At 38.1% G+C, this 18,896-nt stretch overlaps 1 protein-coding gene across 15 annotated transcripts in view; it reads left to right on the top strand.

Annotated features, from left to right (window-relative positions):
* PTPRK (protein tyrosine phosphatase receptor type K) overlaps positions 1-18,896 on the top strand; it is a 407,715-nt gene that overhangs the window by 72,372 nt on the left and 316,447 nt on the right. For all 15 annotated transcript variants that reach the window (XM_065056898.1, XM_065056897.1, XM_065056904.1 and 12 more), the window contains exon 2: positions 14,656-14,778. In XM_065056898.1, the coding sequence (XP_064912970.1) occupies positions 14,656-14,778 (123 nt within the window). The remainder of the gene's footprint in view (positions 1-14,655; positions 14,779-18,896) is intronic.

Here is an 18,896-nt window from a genome sequence, read left to right as displayed (position 1 = left end):
ACACATCTGCCTTACTCCTTATTCTAGCAATGGATTGGTGTCATCTCCTTTTTCTGAGGCTTGTTTGACCTCTCAGTCCTCCTCCCCCTTAACCCTCTGTGTTGTTTTAACCAGCGAAAGCAAATCCAACAACACCAAAGGAATGGGTTTCTGCCACTTGCTGCCGTGAGTTCTGTTGAGTTGAATTGGCTGGCTTTCCATAAGTGGGCATAAACAGTGAATGGTTACAAAAATAAGTTTGTTCTGTGAAAACTGAGAGAGAGGAAGTGAAAGTGGAAGGCAGCCAAGCAATGGGCTGTAAAGAGTCTTTTCAGCAGTACCGTGAATAGATGGGAGTGGGAGAAGATGTGTTTCTCAAGGGTGGAAAGGAGATGCTGAAGTGATTAGGATAAGGGGAGGTGAAAGCTGGAAGCATTACAGGTCAAGTGTGTCTTGCAGAAGCTTTTTAGTTACCCTTCAAAAATCAGGCATAGCTGGAGTGAAGGACACAGGAAGAGGAATGCAGATGTGAATGATGGATGATGGTGTCTGTAATACTTGAGAAAAGAGGTACTGACCCAAGCTCAAGACTAGAGTGAAAGAGTATGAGGGTTGTTGTAACTGTTTGAGCTCTTCATGATAGCCAGATGCTGTCAGAAAGACAGGCTGAGGTTCAGTTCAGGCAGAAGGAAGCCACTTAGATCAGTGGTCTGATGGAGTCAGCCCTACGGAGAAAATGTTTGCAAATGCATTTGTAGATGAGGATACCCAGAGATGAGATGCAGACGAGAAGACCTGGAATCCATCTTTGTCCCTTTGAAGTCTATGTTAATATTTACAATTACAGGGCTTAATGCTAGTTGGTGACATGGATTTATACTTGAACTTAAACCAGCAATTCTCAATTGTCTGTACCAGTTCTTGTTCCTTACGAAATTGTCATTGAACTACTGATATGGATGGTATGAACAAAATATTTCTGTTTTTCCATTGTCTCCTACTATTGTCTGGTGGACAGGGGAGGGAAAGCTTTGGATCAAACCTTGAGGCTGTTACGTTATTACAAATTATTTACATTCCTCTGGTACTAAAGTGTTTTAGTTTAAAATCAGCAAAATTCTATGCTTGCTGCTTTATTCATTGCATCCAGATTATGCGTTGGTTATTAAATATTGATTTTTAAATTTTTGTAAACATTTTTTGGCTTTTCTTGGGTGTTAGTCTTTTTCTTTTGACCGTATTGCTTTCCTTTACGTTCTCTATTTTAACTTTAAAGTTATAACCTAGTGGTGCAGAGCCATTTTTTACCTTTCTTCAAGTTATAGTACAGAAAAAATAAGAAACTGTCAGAGAAGGATTCTTTTCTGGAAGTTTATATACATATATATAAATACACACACACACGTACTTATGAGTAATGCAAGCATCAGGGCACACATTGCCTACTGAAACAATTCACATTTATTCTCTTGGCTTTAAAACCACCACCAACAAAAAACACAAAAAACAACCTAACCATCACCCCCCAACAAAAAAAAAACATGCCAAAAACAAACAACCACCATCACCACCACCTCCCCCAAAAATCAAACTCTTCAGATACATACTCTGAATTTTAATTTAAATGATACTTTTTAGAATCTTATCCTGCTACCACTTTACCACTTCTCTGTACTAGCGAACTCCCCTGTTTTAGGTAGTGGCGTACCGAAAAGTGAATAGTTTTTCATGTACACATTTTTGTGAATAACACTGGCAAAGAATGACTGAAAAGATATAGAGAAAACATAGGCATGTAATATTTGCACAAGTTCTAGTTGAATGTGTAAATGCCTTGTCTAGCTTGAAAAAAGAAAGAGAAGCTAGTATAAGAGCTGTGTGTAAGACTTTTTTTACTAGGCACGGAGAGTACAGAACATACTTTAGTACTCTGGAGAGTAAGTCATAAAATGCAACATCTTCTCCAGAGTCGAGTTTGATTGCAGTTATACATATGTGGCTAACAATTGCTGAGAAAAGTACTGTGTGTATCTCTTTATCATGTCAGGAGTGCATCTGCATTATTAACTCATTCTGAGAGCAATGTATAGCTGTTTCCTCACAGAGACCCATACATGTGTTGCAGTCCCCCTATTGCTCTTTCTATCTCGTTCTTTTCCTTTCAACATAATACCCCGCTGCCTCCTTAATTCTTACTGTTCCATTTTTGGCCTCTGAGATAGTTAAACCTCATAATAAAATCAATTAGTCAATTATGGCTTTATTTTGTTGTGCATTTCATACGTTTTCCTCTTACTCAATAGTATGTGCTGATCAAAAATGCTGATGAAGCTCAGTGTCTTTTCTCCAAATGCCCTGATTTTATGGTCTCTTCTAGTCACTGGGAAGTCTGTAGGTATGCTTTCACAAAATACTGTCTTAGTGACAAGTGGTTATCTGACCCAGAGGTGCCTTCTGCATAGTTAGTGTTTCTCACATGATACCAGTGATTCTGTCCATCCTTCTCCCCAAATCTCTGTAGCAGCCATAGTGTCTTGTGGCAGGGAGTCTCACAGTTTAACACTGTGGTGTTTGATTTGATCCTGGCACTCCATAGCTTCATTTAAAGCCCTGTTATGTTTTCACACAAACAAGTGGTTGATCTCTGTTCTCCTCTTTGTCACTAAGGATAATCTGTCCTATTTCTTGTGTCATCGCTGGTTGAAAACTCCTAGTTTTTTAAGTTGTGTCTAATACTTTAGGCATACTGTAATCATCTTTATTGGATGTTCTCTAAGCCTTTTTAATTTCTGCAATAACCCTTGGGAGATGGAAAACCAGAACCACACAATGTCTGGATGTGGCTTATAATGTTGCAAAGAAATTTCTAAATTTCTTTTAATTTTTGAATTCCCTTTTAGCTACTATTTAGCATCAAGCTGATGTTTGCATCAAAATACCCAATTCAGCCTTAAATCTTCAGACTGAGTGGTAAATATCTGCTCAGAGACTATTACTGGTAGTCTGTCAGTGCTTATCAGGACAGATTTTAGCCACAGTTTTTCTTGTACTTTTGTGCAATGTATAACATGAAGGGATACATTTTCACTTGTGTGCTGAAACTGTAAGACTGTAGGAATCCTGTTTCTCTATTTTCCTTACTGTGCTTTGGGCAGTGTGCCTTCAGGACATGGACAGATGATTGGCTCAAAAATGCTACAGATTAATTGCACAGTCTAAAGTAGAATTCGCCTAACCTTGAGGCTTATCTATTACATGATTTCACAAAGCCAACCCAGTGAGAGTATTTCTCCATTTAAGAAGTGGAGGGATTAAATACAACTTGAATGAGCTGGAAAAATAGCATAATACAGCTGAGTATTCTTGTAATAGTTACTTCTATTGAAATTAAGTGCAGATTTGCAGATAAAAATACAAGTTTCAAATCCTTGAGTTCAATTCCCTGGGGAGTCACAAAATAACATTTTCTTTGTTAAATTGTAGTAGAAATACAATTCTGCTTGTAAATATTTCTAACCTAAAACAGTGTTTTCTTACTAGAGCTTTAACATGCCTACTGCAATTTGTCTGGAGAGGGTATTTTTCATCACACAAATAAAGCTAAGTTTGATGGCATATCAGTAAGCTTAGTCCAAAATGATGTGATGACTTGTGGTGTTTGTTCATCAGAGGTCTTGTTGAGGACTAACTGTGATGAGAGAAGAGGCACCATATATGCTTACATGCACAATTTATATATTAAATCAGTTCAACAGTAAGCAGTGATTTATACGTAAGAGATAAAGGAATTGAGTTGTTAGCATCTTTTTCTGTATGTATGTGCTCCTAGTGTGTTAAATAGTTTTGCTGTCAGATGACTCTTTCCTAGTGAAATCTGCCTAAAATATTTTCCTGATAGTCTATGAAATATTTTGATAAATCTTACTTTGCTGAAGAATGAAGTAATTCATACAAACAGGAACATGTGAAATGAATTATCCATTTGATGTTCATTTGATTCTGTAGGTCACCTTTAATGAAAGACTTAGATTTGCAAGGCTAAAGAAGAAAGGTAAAAGACATATCAGAAATGTCTCTCTACACACTCTACTTCTGTGTGTTTTCTGCTCTCAGCTTGTTTACTATGGAAGTTTTCGTATTGTTCTGTGGTTTATCTCAGCTTTTCTCTGATACTTCATAGTATCAGAGTCCATGTTTAAGCATGGTATAAGAGGGCAATGTTATATGCATCTGTATGGTTGTATAAAAGATGTTAAAACTTGTAACGATGTGCAGAGCTTTGTTTTGATCCCAGAGAAAAATATGAAGTATTACTGAGAAAAGTTTAACATGACTCAGTATTTTAATAGGAAATTGGGCAAGGAGAATGCAGGGAAGAACAGGCTGGTCAGTCTAACCTCGATCCTAGGAAGGTGATCGAACAGCTCATCCTTGAAACCATTTCCAGGCACATGAAGGACAGCAGCAAATATTGTCTGTGTAGACATCAGTAAGGCTTTTGATACTCACTTCCACACAGGGACAGTCCCTCTGAGCATCAGGAAGCACTTTCTTTTACTGTGTGGGTGACATAGTGCTGGTGCAAGTTGCCCAGGGATGTTGTGGGGTCTCCATCCTTGGCGATATTCAAAAACTGTCTGGATGTGGTTCTGGGCAGCTGACTGTGGGTGACCTTGCTTGACCCAGAGGAGTTGGATCAAATGATCTCCAGAGGTCCCTTCTAAACTCAACTGTTCTCTGATTCTGTAGATTGTGGGTCAGTACATCTGAAATCTGTTATTTGTTGCTCTGTATCTCAGCAGGTCTTTCTCTAAATAGGGGAGCATGTCTGTTTCCTTTGGCTATGGCAACTTTCACTGTGTTTTCAAAATACATTTATACTGTTCTTCTTTCTAGCCATCCTTTCGTGAGAATATTGCTAGACTGTATGAAAAGATATGCCAGATATTAAAACTCTTATGACTATTTTCTTACTATAAAGTGGGAAATTAGAGCAGTAACTGCACGTCTGCTACAAAAGGACTTGTATTTTAGTTTAGCAGTGCATGTGTGTGTGATGTATTTTTGATCTCAGTATTGCACATAACCTCACTCATTCATGTGCCAGAGTTGTGCGTTTTACTACTAGTTTAATTCTTCATGCACCTTGATGTCTTTTCTTGAAAGATCTCTTCTGAGAGGTTCTTGTCCTCCTGTGGCTCTGGATTGATACCATGACTGAACTCTTCAATCATCTCTCCACCTGCTTGGACTTATATCCTTCTGTGGCTTCAGAAATGACCTTTTGTAACCGCTTTTGTCATTTTCAACATCAGCTTTTTCCATTTTCTTGTGTTTGATTTGTTCTTCCTTTTTGCATGATCATTTAAAATTTTATGCACAGTCTTATGTTCCTCTTCCCCCAGGAACGTCTCAGCTTTCATGTTGGCCTTATTCCTTTTGAGTTCTTTGTGCCCCCACTCCTTGAGCTCCTTTTGTAATTTTGTCTGAATGACTTAAGCACTCTTCCCTCATTTCCTCATTTATTTGTCTGGTTTCTTCACTGATGCCGTGCTAACTTGTGATTGTTTGTTGCCCTCAAATGAGACTCCATGTTTTTGGTTTTGTTTTGTTTTATTTATTTTATTTTATTTATTTTAAATTGAATGGTTGCTCCTACTGTTCAGCTGGAAACTCTCACTTTAATCTGTTGAACAAAATTTTGATCCCTGATATAAAAAGAGATGGGTTTCACAACAAACTTCTCTGTTGTTACCTTGTTTTATGGTTAAACTGTCAAAGTTGTAATAGGGTGGCTAGTGTAGTTGTTAGGCCTGCTTTTATGGTTGAATTGCTGATCTGATTAGTAGAGAGAAAAGTTTAGCTATAAACTCTTTTCTTTTCAAGTCCTTGTTACAGCTCTTTTTCCTCTTTTTACCTTGGAAAGCAGGTTACAAAATAACCTAGCACTCTGAATCTATACAAAATTTTGTGATTTAATGTAATGGATGCAGTGCTGACTTCATTCAGCACTCCTACTGAGTTTAATCGCATTCTTATCCATTAACTTTTAACAGCATATTGTGAGAACATTTAGGAGAAATGCCAGAGACTCTGAGATCTACATAAGATTTTCTATATATAAGCACCAACCGTGTCTTGGAAAAAGGTGTTATTTTCAGAAGCCTTTTCAGAAGTGTTGTAAGACCACATATCCATAAATAAAGTGATTAAATTCATTTTGAAGCTCTCAATTGTGTCCTTGAATTCATGGAATTTGCTGGCTGGTGTTTTAGTTACTATTGATATAGTCATGGAAATATTTATGAATCTCAAGTACATGATTCTACCCCTCACCCCCCAGTTATTCGTTTTCAAATGGTAAAACTCCCTGTCACCAGTGCAGTTAGTCAGAGGTCTACTCAGTGCACTACAGGAATACTGAAGATTGCAGCCTGTAAGCTGAAATATGAAATGGATTTGGTGTTTTGTGGATGTCGACACTTGGGTATTAATGAAGAACTGTTCATAAGTTCATGGAACTCTTCCAGGTTTCAGAAATATCTTGTGAGTTGAAATGGAAATTGTTTTGGTAGCTTTAGTGATATGAAGTGATCTGTGGGGCTGTTTGCTCTCTGTTGTCTTGCCCATGCCAAGGAAGGGTGAAGAAATCATGAAAAAGACAGTAAGCAACTGTGACTCTTTACAGCTACCTGTTGTCATCTCTCCAGTAAAGAACAGAAAACCTCCCTTTCCCTGGAGAACAGGGGGAAATTTAAAGACACTTTTGTTTAGATTAGTTTTTGCTTAGTTTGGAAACTGAATCACTATCTGTAATAGAGAGTGATCTTTTCCCCCCTTCATCTCTTTCCTTTTTCCATCCTGTTCGTTGCTGGTGAAGCATGGAAAGGTTTCCTGATGCCTGTCAATATGAAGCTTTTTGAAATGGGAGATGAATAAGCATTTTCCAGGCCTGGTATAGAGAGAAGGAAAATAATTTAATAGAACAAATCTAATAAATGGCACAGCCGGGTAAACCACATCTAATTGTGAATCTTTGTGCTCTCTCAGAATTTGGGTTTAGGATAAATGCTGGAATTAATAGTGAGATCTTTCCCTGAAGACTACAGGAAAGGATGTCCACATGAGGCTTCCTGCATTCTTGGTAACTTGTACTTAATATTTTTCAAGTTCCCATCTTTCCTTTATAAAATAAGCTACTATATTTGATTAATAAGGAATATGGAAGACAGATACAAAATGAAAGAAATTATGCATATATCAGACTTGAGCTGTTGGTGTTCACACTCCACTGCTGCTTTTGGATGGGACTTGGAGTTCCACGTTCAAGTTAATAAGCTAAGAGGATGTTTAAAACATACTGATAGTGGGAACAAGTTTAGAAAAAATTTAAAAGGCATTTGTGAGTAATTGGGTTTACTTGGCTTTTATTGTTCTTAACTGTAATCAGTCACGTTTTGTGTAATGAATTCTGGTACTACAAAACAATATACCACTGCAAGGAAGAGAAATATTCTTAGAATTTAGTATGACTTTCTTCCTTTAGCGAAGGAGAATCTGTCACTTTAAGTGCTGCTGTTTTCATGGTTTTTCTTTTTTTAAAATTAAATAGTGCCTCTGACCTTCTGCCTTTTTAGATGCTATGGGTTAATTAAGGTTATTTCAGAGTTACATTTCAATAGGGAATACTGAACATAAGCATTTTAACATAAGTTATTAGAATTTATTCTCAAACTGCATTAACAGCAATTCATAATATATTCTTAATAGGTGTCTGAATGCCCTACAATTAATGTGTTTTAAAATGCTCGTTACAGAGTGTTGTGGTTTAACCCGGCAGGCAGCTAAACACCACACAGCCATCCACTCATTTTCCCCCCCATGAGAGAGAATCGAGGGATTAAAAAGGTAAAAGTTATGGGTTAATATATTGACAGTTTAATGGGACAGAATGGGAGAATAATATAATAAACCAATAATAAATAGAATATATAAAAACCAAACAAACATTGTAATTGCTTACCACCTGCTGCCTGATGCCCAACCAGTTCCTGAGCAGCACCCTCTAGTTAATTTTCCCCCTAGTTTATGTACTAAGCTTGACATCATATGTTATGGAATGTCCCTTTTGTCAGCTGGGGTCAGCTGTCACAGCCGTGTCCTCTCCCAGCTTCTCGTGCACTCCCCGCCTCTTTGCTGGCACGGTGGTAGGAGAAACTGAAAAGTCCTTGAGTACTTAGCAACAACTAAAACATCAGTGTGTTATCAACATTATTCTTATACTACACCCAAAACACAGCACTATATCAGCTACTAGGAAGAACATTAACTCTATCCCAGCTGAAATCAGGACATAGAAATAATGTAGTGCCTTTAGAAGATGAAAACATCCTGTGCTTTAAGGCATGCTATGATAGAAACAGGGAAATTAATGTGGTAGGTGGGTGATTTTAAAAGCAGAACCTGTTTCTGGATATATGACTGACAGGAGACCTGCTATAGCACCTTTATACACTTTAAGCTTTGAATTCACCAAACAATGTGAGAAGAAAACTTAAGTTTTCACAGGACTTTGACCTGACATCCCAGATAAACATAATTTTGTACTAGGTTCTTACCATGGAGCTATCTACTTTGATAGATTTAGAGCTAGTCATTATGCTTTTACAGCAGGAGGTGAAGAAAAATAAAAGCATGTTGTTGAATAAAAGGAGCAGATTATTCCAGCTAGTCATTTGAGTTGGATGAGAAAAGAGTATTTCAGTCCTTGGTGTAACACCATAGTACACATGAGCCCCAAATAACCATTGGTAACTGAATCCCATGGAAGGGAAAAGTGATGATGAAAGTTTGTTGTGTGCCTGTAGTTCAACTTTTCTCTTCTGCTAGAGTTTTTTTTCTCCTGTATTGGTGGCTGAATTTCTGGGCTTATGATGAGCTCCTTAAAATTGCAGAGTGTGAAATTTAAGATGTTACTAGTGTATTTTGCATAACATCAGAAGTAGTCGGATGCAAGAACAGATCTCAGAAATGAACCGCCAAGTTGTGTTCTTTGACTGTCCTTCTGTACGTGCCAATCTATGGCTGAAAAAAATCCTTTGCAATGCTGATAAGTTACAGAAATGAAGAACACTTCTAAAATCAGTTTGTTTTGGAAACTTAATGAGGTATTCTAGTTTCCTTTCTCTTTACCCCTGGTCCAAAGCCAGAAGATAGAGTTTTCTTTCATTGCGTTCCCTTACTGGTTTCTGAAACTTAGTGCCAGATTTTGATGAGAATGTACTTGGAAGTTCTAGTGGATATTGTTGTTACAGGAGATGTAAAAATATAAGTGCCTTGTTCCTGTTGTTGCGTATAATTTGTTATACTATTTGTTTTATTTTAATTCTGTAGAGAGTGTGACATAAGACAAAGAAATACATTCTTTGTTGGATTTAGAAAAGTGAATACCAGCTGTTCCCTTCTCCTACCCCTAATGCTAAAGGTTGTCTTTTTTTGTAAAGATCATATAAAGCATGGCCAATGAATGTGTTATTCTTCATCAGTTAGTTTTATCAATAGGTACTTAGTATATTGCAATTGAGTAGTTTTCTGAATGCTTTGTATTGTTTTTTTACTATTGGTTTTCTGAGTGCAATTTAAAGGACACTGGAGTTGTGATGGTCTAATTAAATATGAAAACTGACATACGGAATTTTTAGGTGATACGTAGGAGTAGTTTCTTTTATCTAGGAGTCAGTAGATCTCCAGTATAGCATCCTTATGATGCCATTCATAAATGTTATGGATATCTTAACTTTCATGTAATATTGGTGTGCAACCTACATCTTCTATTTTAAATAGTGAAAGTGACATGACCTGTAGGAAGTGTAGTGAGAATGCTGAAATTGTTAAATAAAGATCATCAGTTTAAAATCTGAGTAAGTTTCCTTTCTGTCCTGTGCTGATGAGCTGGGAGGCCACTGTAAAGTTGTAGTGGACATGGTTTATCACTGGGAGTTGCACATACTTCTCTTAGTCTTGAGATTATTTATATTTTAACCTGGTGGGGAAAAATCCATTCAGCTCATTTTTCTGTGTTCATATGAAAAGATATAGGATAAATCAAAATGCTAGACCAGTGTCAGTACTGAGTGTTGCTGCTAAGGAAATATGGTAACATTTTTAAAAATGTAATTTGTCTTTAAATTCAAGCATCTTTAAATAGCTTTTTTTTTATAGGGGATGTGTAAACCGTGACTATATGATCTTTATTAAACTCAGGTTAGTATTTGGGATTTTAAGATTAAATTTAGGTTAAATTAGGTTAATCCTAAAGACCTTGCTGTTTAGTGGTGCTTTAATTTCTGAGAATCCAATGTGGTGTATTAATATCTTTCTTTTTATAATGAAAATTTCAGGTTCTTTATCTTTTATCAATGAAAATGGACATGTAGTCAAGAAATTTTGAGGCTAGGCTGATATATCACATATCTTTTAGAAAGATGTTGAAGAGGAATGTGTGAGAGTTCTAGTTGTGTTTAAGCTGAAGTTAATAACATCGTGAAGCTTATGGGAAAAAATAATGGAAACAGTGAATTGTTGATTTGCTTGAATTCTGTGAAATGTAAAAGTTTCCCAAGTACTTCCTCAGCAACTGAACAAATTGGATTGAGCCGAAATACAGTTAGCAGTTTCACAAAATAACCATCCAGACTTAAAATTCCTTCTGTCTTCCTAGCTTACAATTCCAGCTGTCGATAATGTTTGTTTCTGATGGACTACGCGATTTTTCTTTTTGTTAAACTGCTGAGGCTTACTGGATGGCCGCTGCCACCACCGCAGGTGTTGCATGTCCTGGCTCGTTTTGGTGCTGCTCCACAGCAGAGCAAGCTGCTCATCCCCGTCCAGCCCCTCTGGGCCATGTCCTCATGGTAGCATCATTTGAAGGGAGTAGATGCTGCCTGCCTTGTGTGCCAGTCCCCAAGCCCACACCAGGCTGTTGTTGTCAGACTAGTCTGGTGTAATGCTTTGATTGCTGCTACTGCTGCCACCTCTTTCTGAAGCATGGTATTAGCAATCTAAGGTAAACCTGGATTTAAGTACTGCAAGGTCCAGGAGCATTCAAATGTCATTGCTGTGTGCTTCCAGAAGGGATATTGAGCAGAGGTGCCCAAATCACTGTTTGTGGCTTGGTGTGTGTGTTGGTAGGTATGCACAAATTCCAGTAGCAGGGTAGTTAAATTGCAGGTTATACCTCAGCTGTAGCTAAAGGAATGTGGTGGTGATACTTAATGGAACAGTGGTTGGTAGCGAAGTAACTTCTTCTTGAGATTTGGGGAAGTTACAGATGATTGAGTTGGAGATTTCTTACTTGTTATTTGTAGGATATTAGCACACTGTTGTCAAAATGTTAGGCAAGAAATATGAACGTGCATTTGCGTTGAACTGCTGAACCTCACTGGAAGGTACTAAACATTCATCACGCTGATCCACTTTCTTCCCTGAACAGTGCTGCTGTTACACTATTGTGGAGAGTGGCCCAGTAGCTGAGTTTGGGTGCTGACAAGTCCTGACCTACAGTGTACTTCTGTCAGGTGTGGTTTTATGTTTGAGTGGCTAAAGATTGATTTAAAGTGTATATAGTTTTGAACAAACGACTGGGAACAAAATGTATCAGTGCAGGTTTCACCCACCTATCATCTCTTTTTATGTTTTCCACACATCATGTTGCACCGGGTTTGTTTCTTAGTACCCACAGTTACTGAAATAGCATGCAGGCAGTTGACTGTTAGACAGGTGGAGATCCAAATTTGCTCATTTTAGGTCATAAGGAGTAGTCTACAGGGGCTTTAAAATGCTTAGTCTGTCTCGTTTTACACTGGATAAATTGCTACAGTATTGACTTTTACTTTACTTGCCTTGCAATGTCATGATATGTTGGTAAAGAGGAGGTGACGAGAGGAAGCCATTGGTTTAAGCAGTTGTTAGAGGGTGAATTTTGTAGTATCTGTCCAGATAAACTTCGTTCATGTGCGTGAGATAAATGGATGCTTGCTTGTTCTGTGGATGCAGCTGTGATGAGCTGCACACGAGGTTTGAATTGCTCACTGTGGATTAACAGGCCCATTGTTATTGCTAATCAGAACCCTGATAACTAAAATTAATAGTGGGCACAAAGATGAGCAATTAAGGACATTCATCTTCCAAATGAGTCTACAAGATTCATTGGTAGTTTAAATTTATATACTGAAGGCACTTAAACCATTAAAAAAGGTAATGGGTGCCCTGCAGGCGTGGGTTTCAAAGCCATATGTCATCTTGGTGCTGGGACAGCAGACAATGACAACTTCCCTTTAAGGGAAACTGCTATTCATTTATCAATTAAATATCCAAGGAAATGTACATTTGCTGTAGAGTGATCATAGTGTATTGTAAGTTAAATCAAACCCCAAGATTTATGTTCTAAGCCTTTCTGGTGTTATCATGATAAATGTTAATTAGAAAAGTCTCTCGGTGGTAATAGGACATCACTGTTGGGACTTTTAATGGCATAAATATTTACTTGACGCACAAATATTTCTCTTGTGCCTTGCAGTCTTTGACAGGGAAGCTGACGTAGTAACCAACTTAAAACAGAGCCTGAAATGTTGGGTCTTTTTGTTGTTGTTATGAATGCTGTGTTTATGTTGTCACAGGGTAACATGTGAGAGGGTTTTGCTATCATGGAGCTGAATATGAAGTTTACGGTACAAGGATTTTGTAGAAATTTGCTACAGTGTAGAGTTAGTTTTCTTTCTCTCCTGGTGGTGTCCTTGCCAGCCACAACACTGCTAAATGAGAGGTTCTGGGTGTGCCTGGGAATGAGTTATCTGGCGATGTGTTTTGGTGAAGCAGAATTAGCTAAAACTTGGTTTTATGCATTTATTCAAAATGATAAACACATATGCAGAACCATGGGAAGATGAAACATAATCTTAGTCTGGGACACAATCTAGATTTGCTAATGAAATTTAGTAAAAGGAACTTCTTCTTCCACATATATGAACACTGTTTTTACAAACTCTCTTCATGTTATGTGACATTTTTAGACTCCATTTTGGGTAGGTAAAAAAATATTTTTATCCTCACTTTGGTACCATATATGCTTATTCCTCCTTATTCTCTGGCCTGTCCTAGTTCCAGGCTGTGTATGTCTTGTACAGAGGGCAGAAATGAGCACAAGCTGTAGTTCTTCACGGTCCTCAATCTCCAGTTTCCCACCTCCAGCCCATTCTCCTCTTCCAGGGTGTCCTGTGGGCTGGTGAGAGCCTGACAGGCAGGGGAGGGTGTTTGCTGTTGATGTGGTGGTGGTGACTCATCTTGTGGTGACACTAGAATTTACCATAATAAGGGGTTTTTGTTAGTTTTTGGGATTTGCAGTACTTGTCCCGTGTTTTGTATTAAAAAAGTCAGACAATGAAGTCAGTACAAATGCTGCTGTTGTTCTAGAGGTGTCATCTTAACAAGAGGAATTTCTGTTGTAATGGCAGTTGTTAATTGGATTGATATGCACCGACCACTGAGGACAGGGAGAAGAGGATGCAAGAAATATCTGCCCTGATTTCTGAGAGTTATTTATAATCTAATTCTTAAGTCGTCCTATAGCTGCTTTTCTGGATCAAAAAAAAATAGGCTTAAATAAGGATGAATGCACTGTGCTTTCTCTTTCCCTCTCTCCTGGTCTTGGCTTTTATTTTCGAGCAGGAGGAGCAAACTCAAGGACTGTGCTATGAATCGAGATAACAGATGCTGCAGAGTTTTATGTGTGACATCTGTATTTTCTTGTGTCTATGTTCTAGTTTTTCTTTGATCAGGCTCTTTTGCTACCTTTGTTTCTTCCTTCTCAAACCTTGATCTCCTGTGTGAGATGCATGATCATCATCCTGTTTTTTTCTCTCTTTTTCCCAGCCTACTTTGTTGCCTTGAGTGAAGAATGTAATAAAAAACTTACTGAATGAGACAGGGCAGAAATTACTGTGTTACACAGGTTCCCCCCCCCGCTTTTGTATTCTTCCCTTCTATCTCCCTGTCACTTCTCGTCACAACTTTTGTTGTAAGATTTTCATATCTGTTGTTTGTGTGACCCTGAAAAAGAGCCTTTAATTTGTTTTCTGCTATGCTAGATTGATGTAATAAAGCAAGATTATCCAATTCATTCCTCAGCAATTACTTAATTTCTGAGTAAATTTTAATCATTTTGTCTGACTGTTTTGGTTTTGGACACAGTATTTATCCTCGTTGTCAGTATTTGGACTACTCAGGCTTTCAGTGCATTGGAGTTGTTGATTTACACTTTTAGTTTTTGAGCCTAGTCCATTATTTTCTGTTTCTCCCTTGGTTTAAATAGCGTGTTGCTTTTTGTCATGCAGACTCTGGGCCAAGTTTCACTTGAGCTGAGCGACTGAGACAGTGATCTCCTGCTCTGACAGAAGGTGCTCTTGGGGGAAATTGGTTGTGTGAGACAGAGACTTTTTAAAAAAGAGAGCAGAACACTGAGGAGCTGCTTGTGGGCTTTAGCTTCGCATAAGCAAGCCTGTGAACTGTGCCACAGGCTGCGTGGGCTCCGTCGTTGTGGCGTGCCCAGGAGGAACATGTCTGCTTGACTCTTGGAAAAGCTCTGCTTTAGAATAAACTAATACCAAGTTTCTTCCCTAGGGGGATGTACGTTCGATGATGGTCCTGGACCCTGTGACTACCACCAAGATTTGTATGATGACTTCGACTGGGTACACGTCAGTGCTCAGGAGCCTCATTATTTGCCGCCTGAGATGCCTCAAGGTGAGAAACCCCACAGATAACTGAAGGGATAAGTTTCTCTGTTAAGAAATGCAGAGCCTCACTGAATGTGACCTCAAGACCATACCTTGTGATCTTCACTTTAACCTAGATAATGGAGGTAAAAAGAAGAAACAAAAATAATAAATATAATGATTTTGGTAACTAAGAAACCTTCTTAGATCAGATCCCACTTTAAAGTTTGGGGACATAGGGAAGGGAGGAAGGAAGGCGTAACCTCTTCTTTATGCTGTGTGAAATTCCTGTTCACTTGCAATGAAATTCTGCATCTTAAATGACAGCTACTGTATCGATTGAATTATTCAGGTATGCATTAGATCTAATGGTGAAAAAAAGGATATATGCATAAACCCATCCACGGATTCCTTCTCTCCCCCCAACTGCTCATCATCTGAAGGTAATCAGAAAAGCTTTGATTTATGGAAATATTGCTGTTGTTAATTACTATTTAGGACAGGTAATGAATAACTGAAGAGGTACAGCCTACATGACCTTGCCTGCTCACCTTTGATGAACAGCTTAATCGGCGCTTCCCAGACAGCATGATATGCTGAGAAAATGAAAGCATTTGAAATTCAGCTACATTTTCCAATTAATAGTACATTAAGTAATTAATCATGCAGAGGAGGAAAAAAGGTCATGGCTATTTTATTTGTATCTGAAAGGTTTTGTGAAGAGAGGTACATGTGGAGAAGGAATGGCAAGTGTTGCCACACAGAAGTAATGTAACCTCTGCGCCATTCCATCCCCTGCTTTTTACATATTGCTATGCGTTATTAATGGTGGTTAGTGTATGCAATTTTACTTCTTAACTGCTAACTAGCTGGACTACCCCTGCTTTGGAGTCACTAATCTGAGCAGCTGTTACCATGCCGCGAATCTTACAAAACAGGTTAATTAACAAAGATCCACACTTTATTTAATGGACTGCTCAGTGCTTCAAGTTGCCTATGGAAGAGTAAATTTAAGCCCTGAAGCCTCGGCATTCGTGGTGATCTTATATTAACAAAATAAAAACAATATCTCCCCTAGGAAGGCAAAAATTAGTTCCTTTTCAGTTTGTTTTCAGGGTCTACATAGTTTGTTAAAATGGTTGGGGGTGTTTTAATTGTGATGGAAGCACCATTTTGCAAAAAATCTGTTATTTTCAGACCTTAGGCACACCTTGTATAGGAAGAACAGCAATTTGAGAAATTGTATTTTGAACTAATCTAAATGACAAGATAGTTTCTTCTTGCTTTTCCCAAATAACATACCTGTCATCCTTAGGCAGTTTGCAGAGTTAAATGACACAGTGCTCTCTTACTTTGGTACTACGTTTCTGTTCAGTTCTGCTACAGACCCTTTTCCTCTGGGTGTAGGACATGGACTCTTCTGGAGGGAGGTTTTTTTCACATCTGTATGTGAAGCTGTGACTGCTTAATAAAATCTAGCAGAATAAAGGAATGTTTCAGAGATACAGAAGAAGCTCTGGTTATTATTATTTTTTTTTTTTTTTAATTCCTCTGTTTAGAATTCTAGACTTCTTGGATCACTGTTTTATGTTTGGTAATTGAGATACAGACTAAAAGTGAACAGTCTCATCTAATGATCTGCCCTTAAGAAGCTGACTGTCTTCATTTTCTGAAGATCTGTGCTGTGTCTAAATACTTAAGCTTTTTTGTGTTTGAAATAGCACGATTTTAAATTAAGTCTAAGAATGTAACACAGTTCTAAGACGAGCGTTGAATTCCTCTGGTGAGTCTGCAGGAAGTGGAGCAGCAAGAGGTTCACGCAAAGCAGGAGGGAAATAGCTGTGTGCAATCATCTGCCGTGCAGTGTTTTAACGTTGCTGACCCTGCCTGATTACTGTTGAAACTGTAGGTTAGAAGGCAGTTCACTGCTCAGGAAAAAGTCATCCAAGCAGAATAAGATGTGGTAATGAAGATATGGGTAAAATTAAACTACTGCTGTTTTTACTTTGAAAATGCTGGGTTTTCTAACTTGTGGCATCCAGGGATCTCCTAGGGACCAGAGTCAGACCACTTTTTCCTACTCAGTGAAAGAATGAGAGGAGAGAAGGGGTACCCAGGAAAGCTGAGCAGTGCAGAAACTGGGTCTATAATCCTTCAGCTAGGCGCAAAGCTTCTTAATGCCTGTGGTGATGTCCTCTCCACAGACACCCTTGGTAGTGTTTGGAGCCCTTGTCTCTTCCATCTCTCTGGAATTCAATACCATGTCCTGGCACTGGCCTTAGTAAGGGAAATATGGATTCAAGTACAGCTTTGTCTCAGGAGGAGCACTGTTCTACCAGTATGTTAAAAAGATAACACCCTTATGTTGAGTGTGCGGCTTTTGGGGCTCTGACCTATTCACCCAGAACCATTGTAGTCATAAAGGATTATACTCAATTTTCAAATGCCAAATTTTAGTCTTCAGTAGCTTCAAAAAGTCTTACTAACAACAACAAGATGTAAAAAATAAGATTGACAATTAAGTTCATGTTTTAATTTTGAAGGGTTTAACTCAGTGTTGTGCTTTGGAAAAGGAAAAATCACGGGAAGTTTCACACCTAATGGCACATCCTTTGGAGTTCTATGAAAATGTGAAAACTTGTCCTAGTAGAAAACATTTTGCAGTTCTAGCAATAGTAAATGCTATTGGTAAGGCAAGTGTAATTACCTCTGAGTAATTAATGTAACTTCAGATTTTTTTTTATATACTGACCTACATCGCATTTCTCCAATTATGAGCAGAGGCAAAAGCCACTTATCTTCTGTTAAGGGAAAAATAAATGGAGTACATAATGATTAATTCAAAATAAAGTGAACACTTAGAGCAGGTGCTTGTGTACAGCTTTAAATACCAACTTGTAAATTGCTTGAACTGCAGCTTACATGATAAAACCTTTGGATTACTTATTAAAACCTTGGAAAACACCTGATGTCGAACATTAAGTTTCTAAGAGCATCGTCTAAAAGTGACTGTGCTAGATGAAGCTAAAGGTCTGCTGATTTTGAGAGAAGGAATTAGCAGTTGCCTGGGGAAGAATGCAGCGGTAGGATAAGTGAGTGTGATCATGCCCTGAATGCTTTCCTGTTTTCCAGCTCTTTGGTATTATGGAATTTCTTCAATTAGAAATGGTCTTTATTCGTGATATTCTCAATTGATATTTTTGCTCTGTCAGCTTTGTTATACTTTGTGTAAGCTCCTTTTGAAGCCTTATAGTATCTGTGATGTCCCATAACAGAGTGCTAGCTTTTCTTACAAATCATGGGCAGGAGCTGCTTTTCTTACTTGTTTTGAACTTGCACATGACTTCTGTTTGATACATGTTGGCCTCTTGTACAGGAAGAGAGCAAGATTCTTAATCAACTTCTCCGATCCATTCAGTTTTTTTAATACCTTTCAAATAAAATATGGACCTTACTCCTGACATGGTTCTTGGTTGAATGGCCCAAGACTGTTGAGTTGTAGAAATGGTTCCTGAGCTGTGGATCTGCATTTTGTGTGAGGCCAGGTTGGTAAACAAGTGTTATGGTTTTGTGGACATGGTGACAGAAATGAAGTCTTTACCTGATGGTCTTTGTACTTCTAAAGAAAGACATAATCTGTATGCTGAAGCAAACCCTTTAGAACATGCATTATGTTTTCAGGTGTATGACTTCTATGTTATAATATATATGACAGAACTTAGAGAATGCTATTAAAATTAAATCCAATTTTGGCTGTGGATTTTTTCCAGTTATTTTAGGGGACTATTCATTGTGGAAGACTTGACTTTATAGAACACAGAGTAAGTAATAGCACTTTCTTATATCACTGGGGAAATGCAAAGGAATGATTTTTATCTGTATTAATAATACGTTTACTGATGTTTTTAGCCTTAGATAGAGAACATAGTTCATTTACCCTGTTTGGTTTGCGTGTTAAAAGCAGCATTATTCTGAGGCTGTGCAGGGTCAGGGCATGAGAGCCTGTAATGGGCAGTGTGACAGGGAGCCACTTAATGAAGAGCTTTTTTAATGTGAGGGCCATTACCCTCCTGGATACAAATGCAATCTGAAGAATGTCTATGTTGTAGTGCACAATAGTGACGTGCTGAGATGGACATCATGTTT

Source organism: Columba livia, chromosome 3, assembly GCF_036013475.1.
Source record: "Columba livia isolate bColLiv1 breed racing homer chromosome 3, bColLiv1.pat.W.v2, whole genome shotgun sequence".
Lineage (NCBI taxonomy): Eukaryota > Metazoa > Chordata > Aves > Columbiformes > Columbidae > Columba > Columba livia.
The sequence above is the reverse complement of the archived record's forward strand: the minus strand, read 5'-3'. Positions and strand labels throughout refer to the sequence as shown.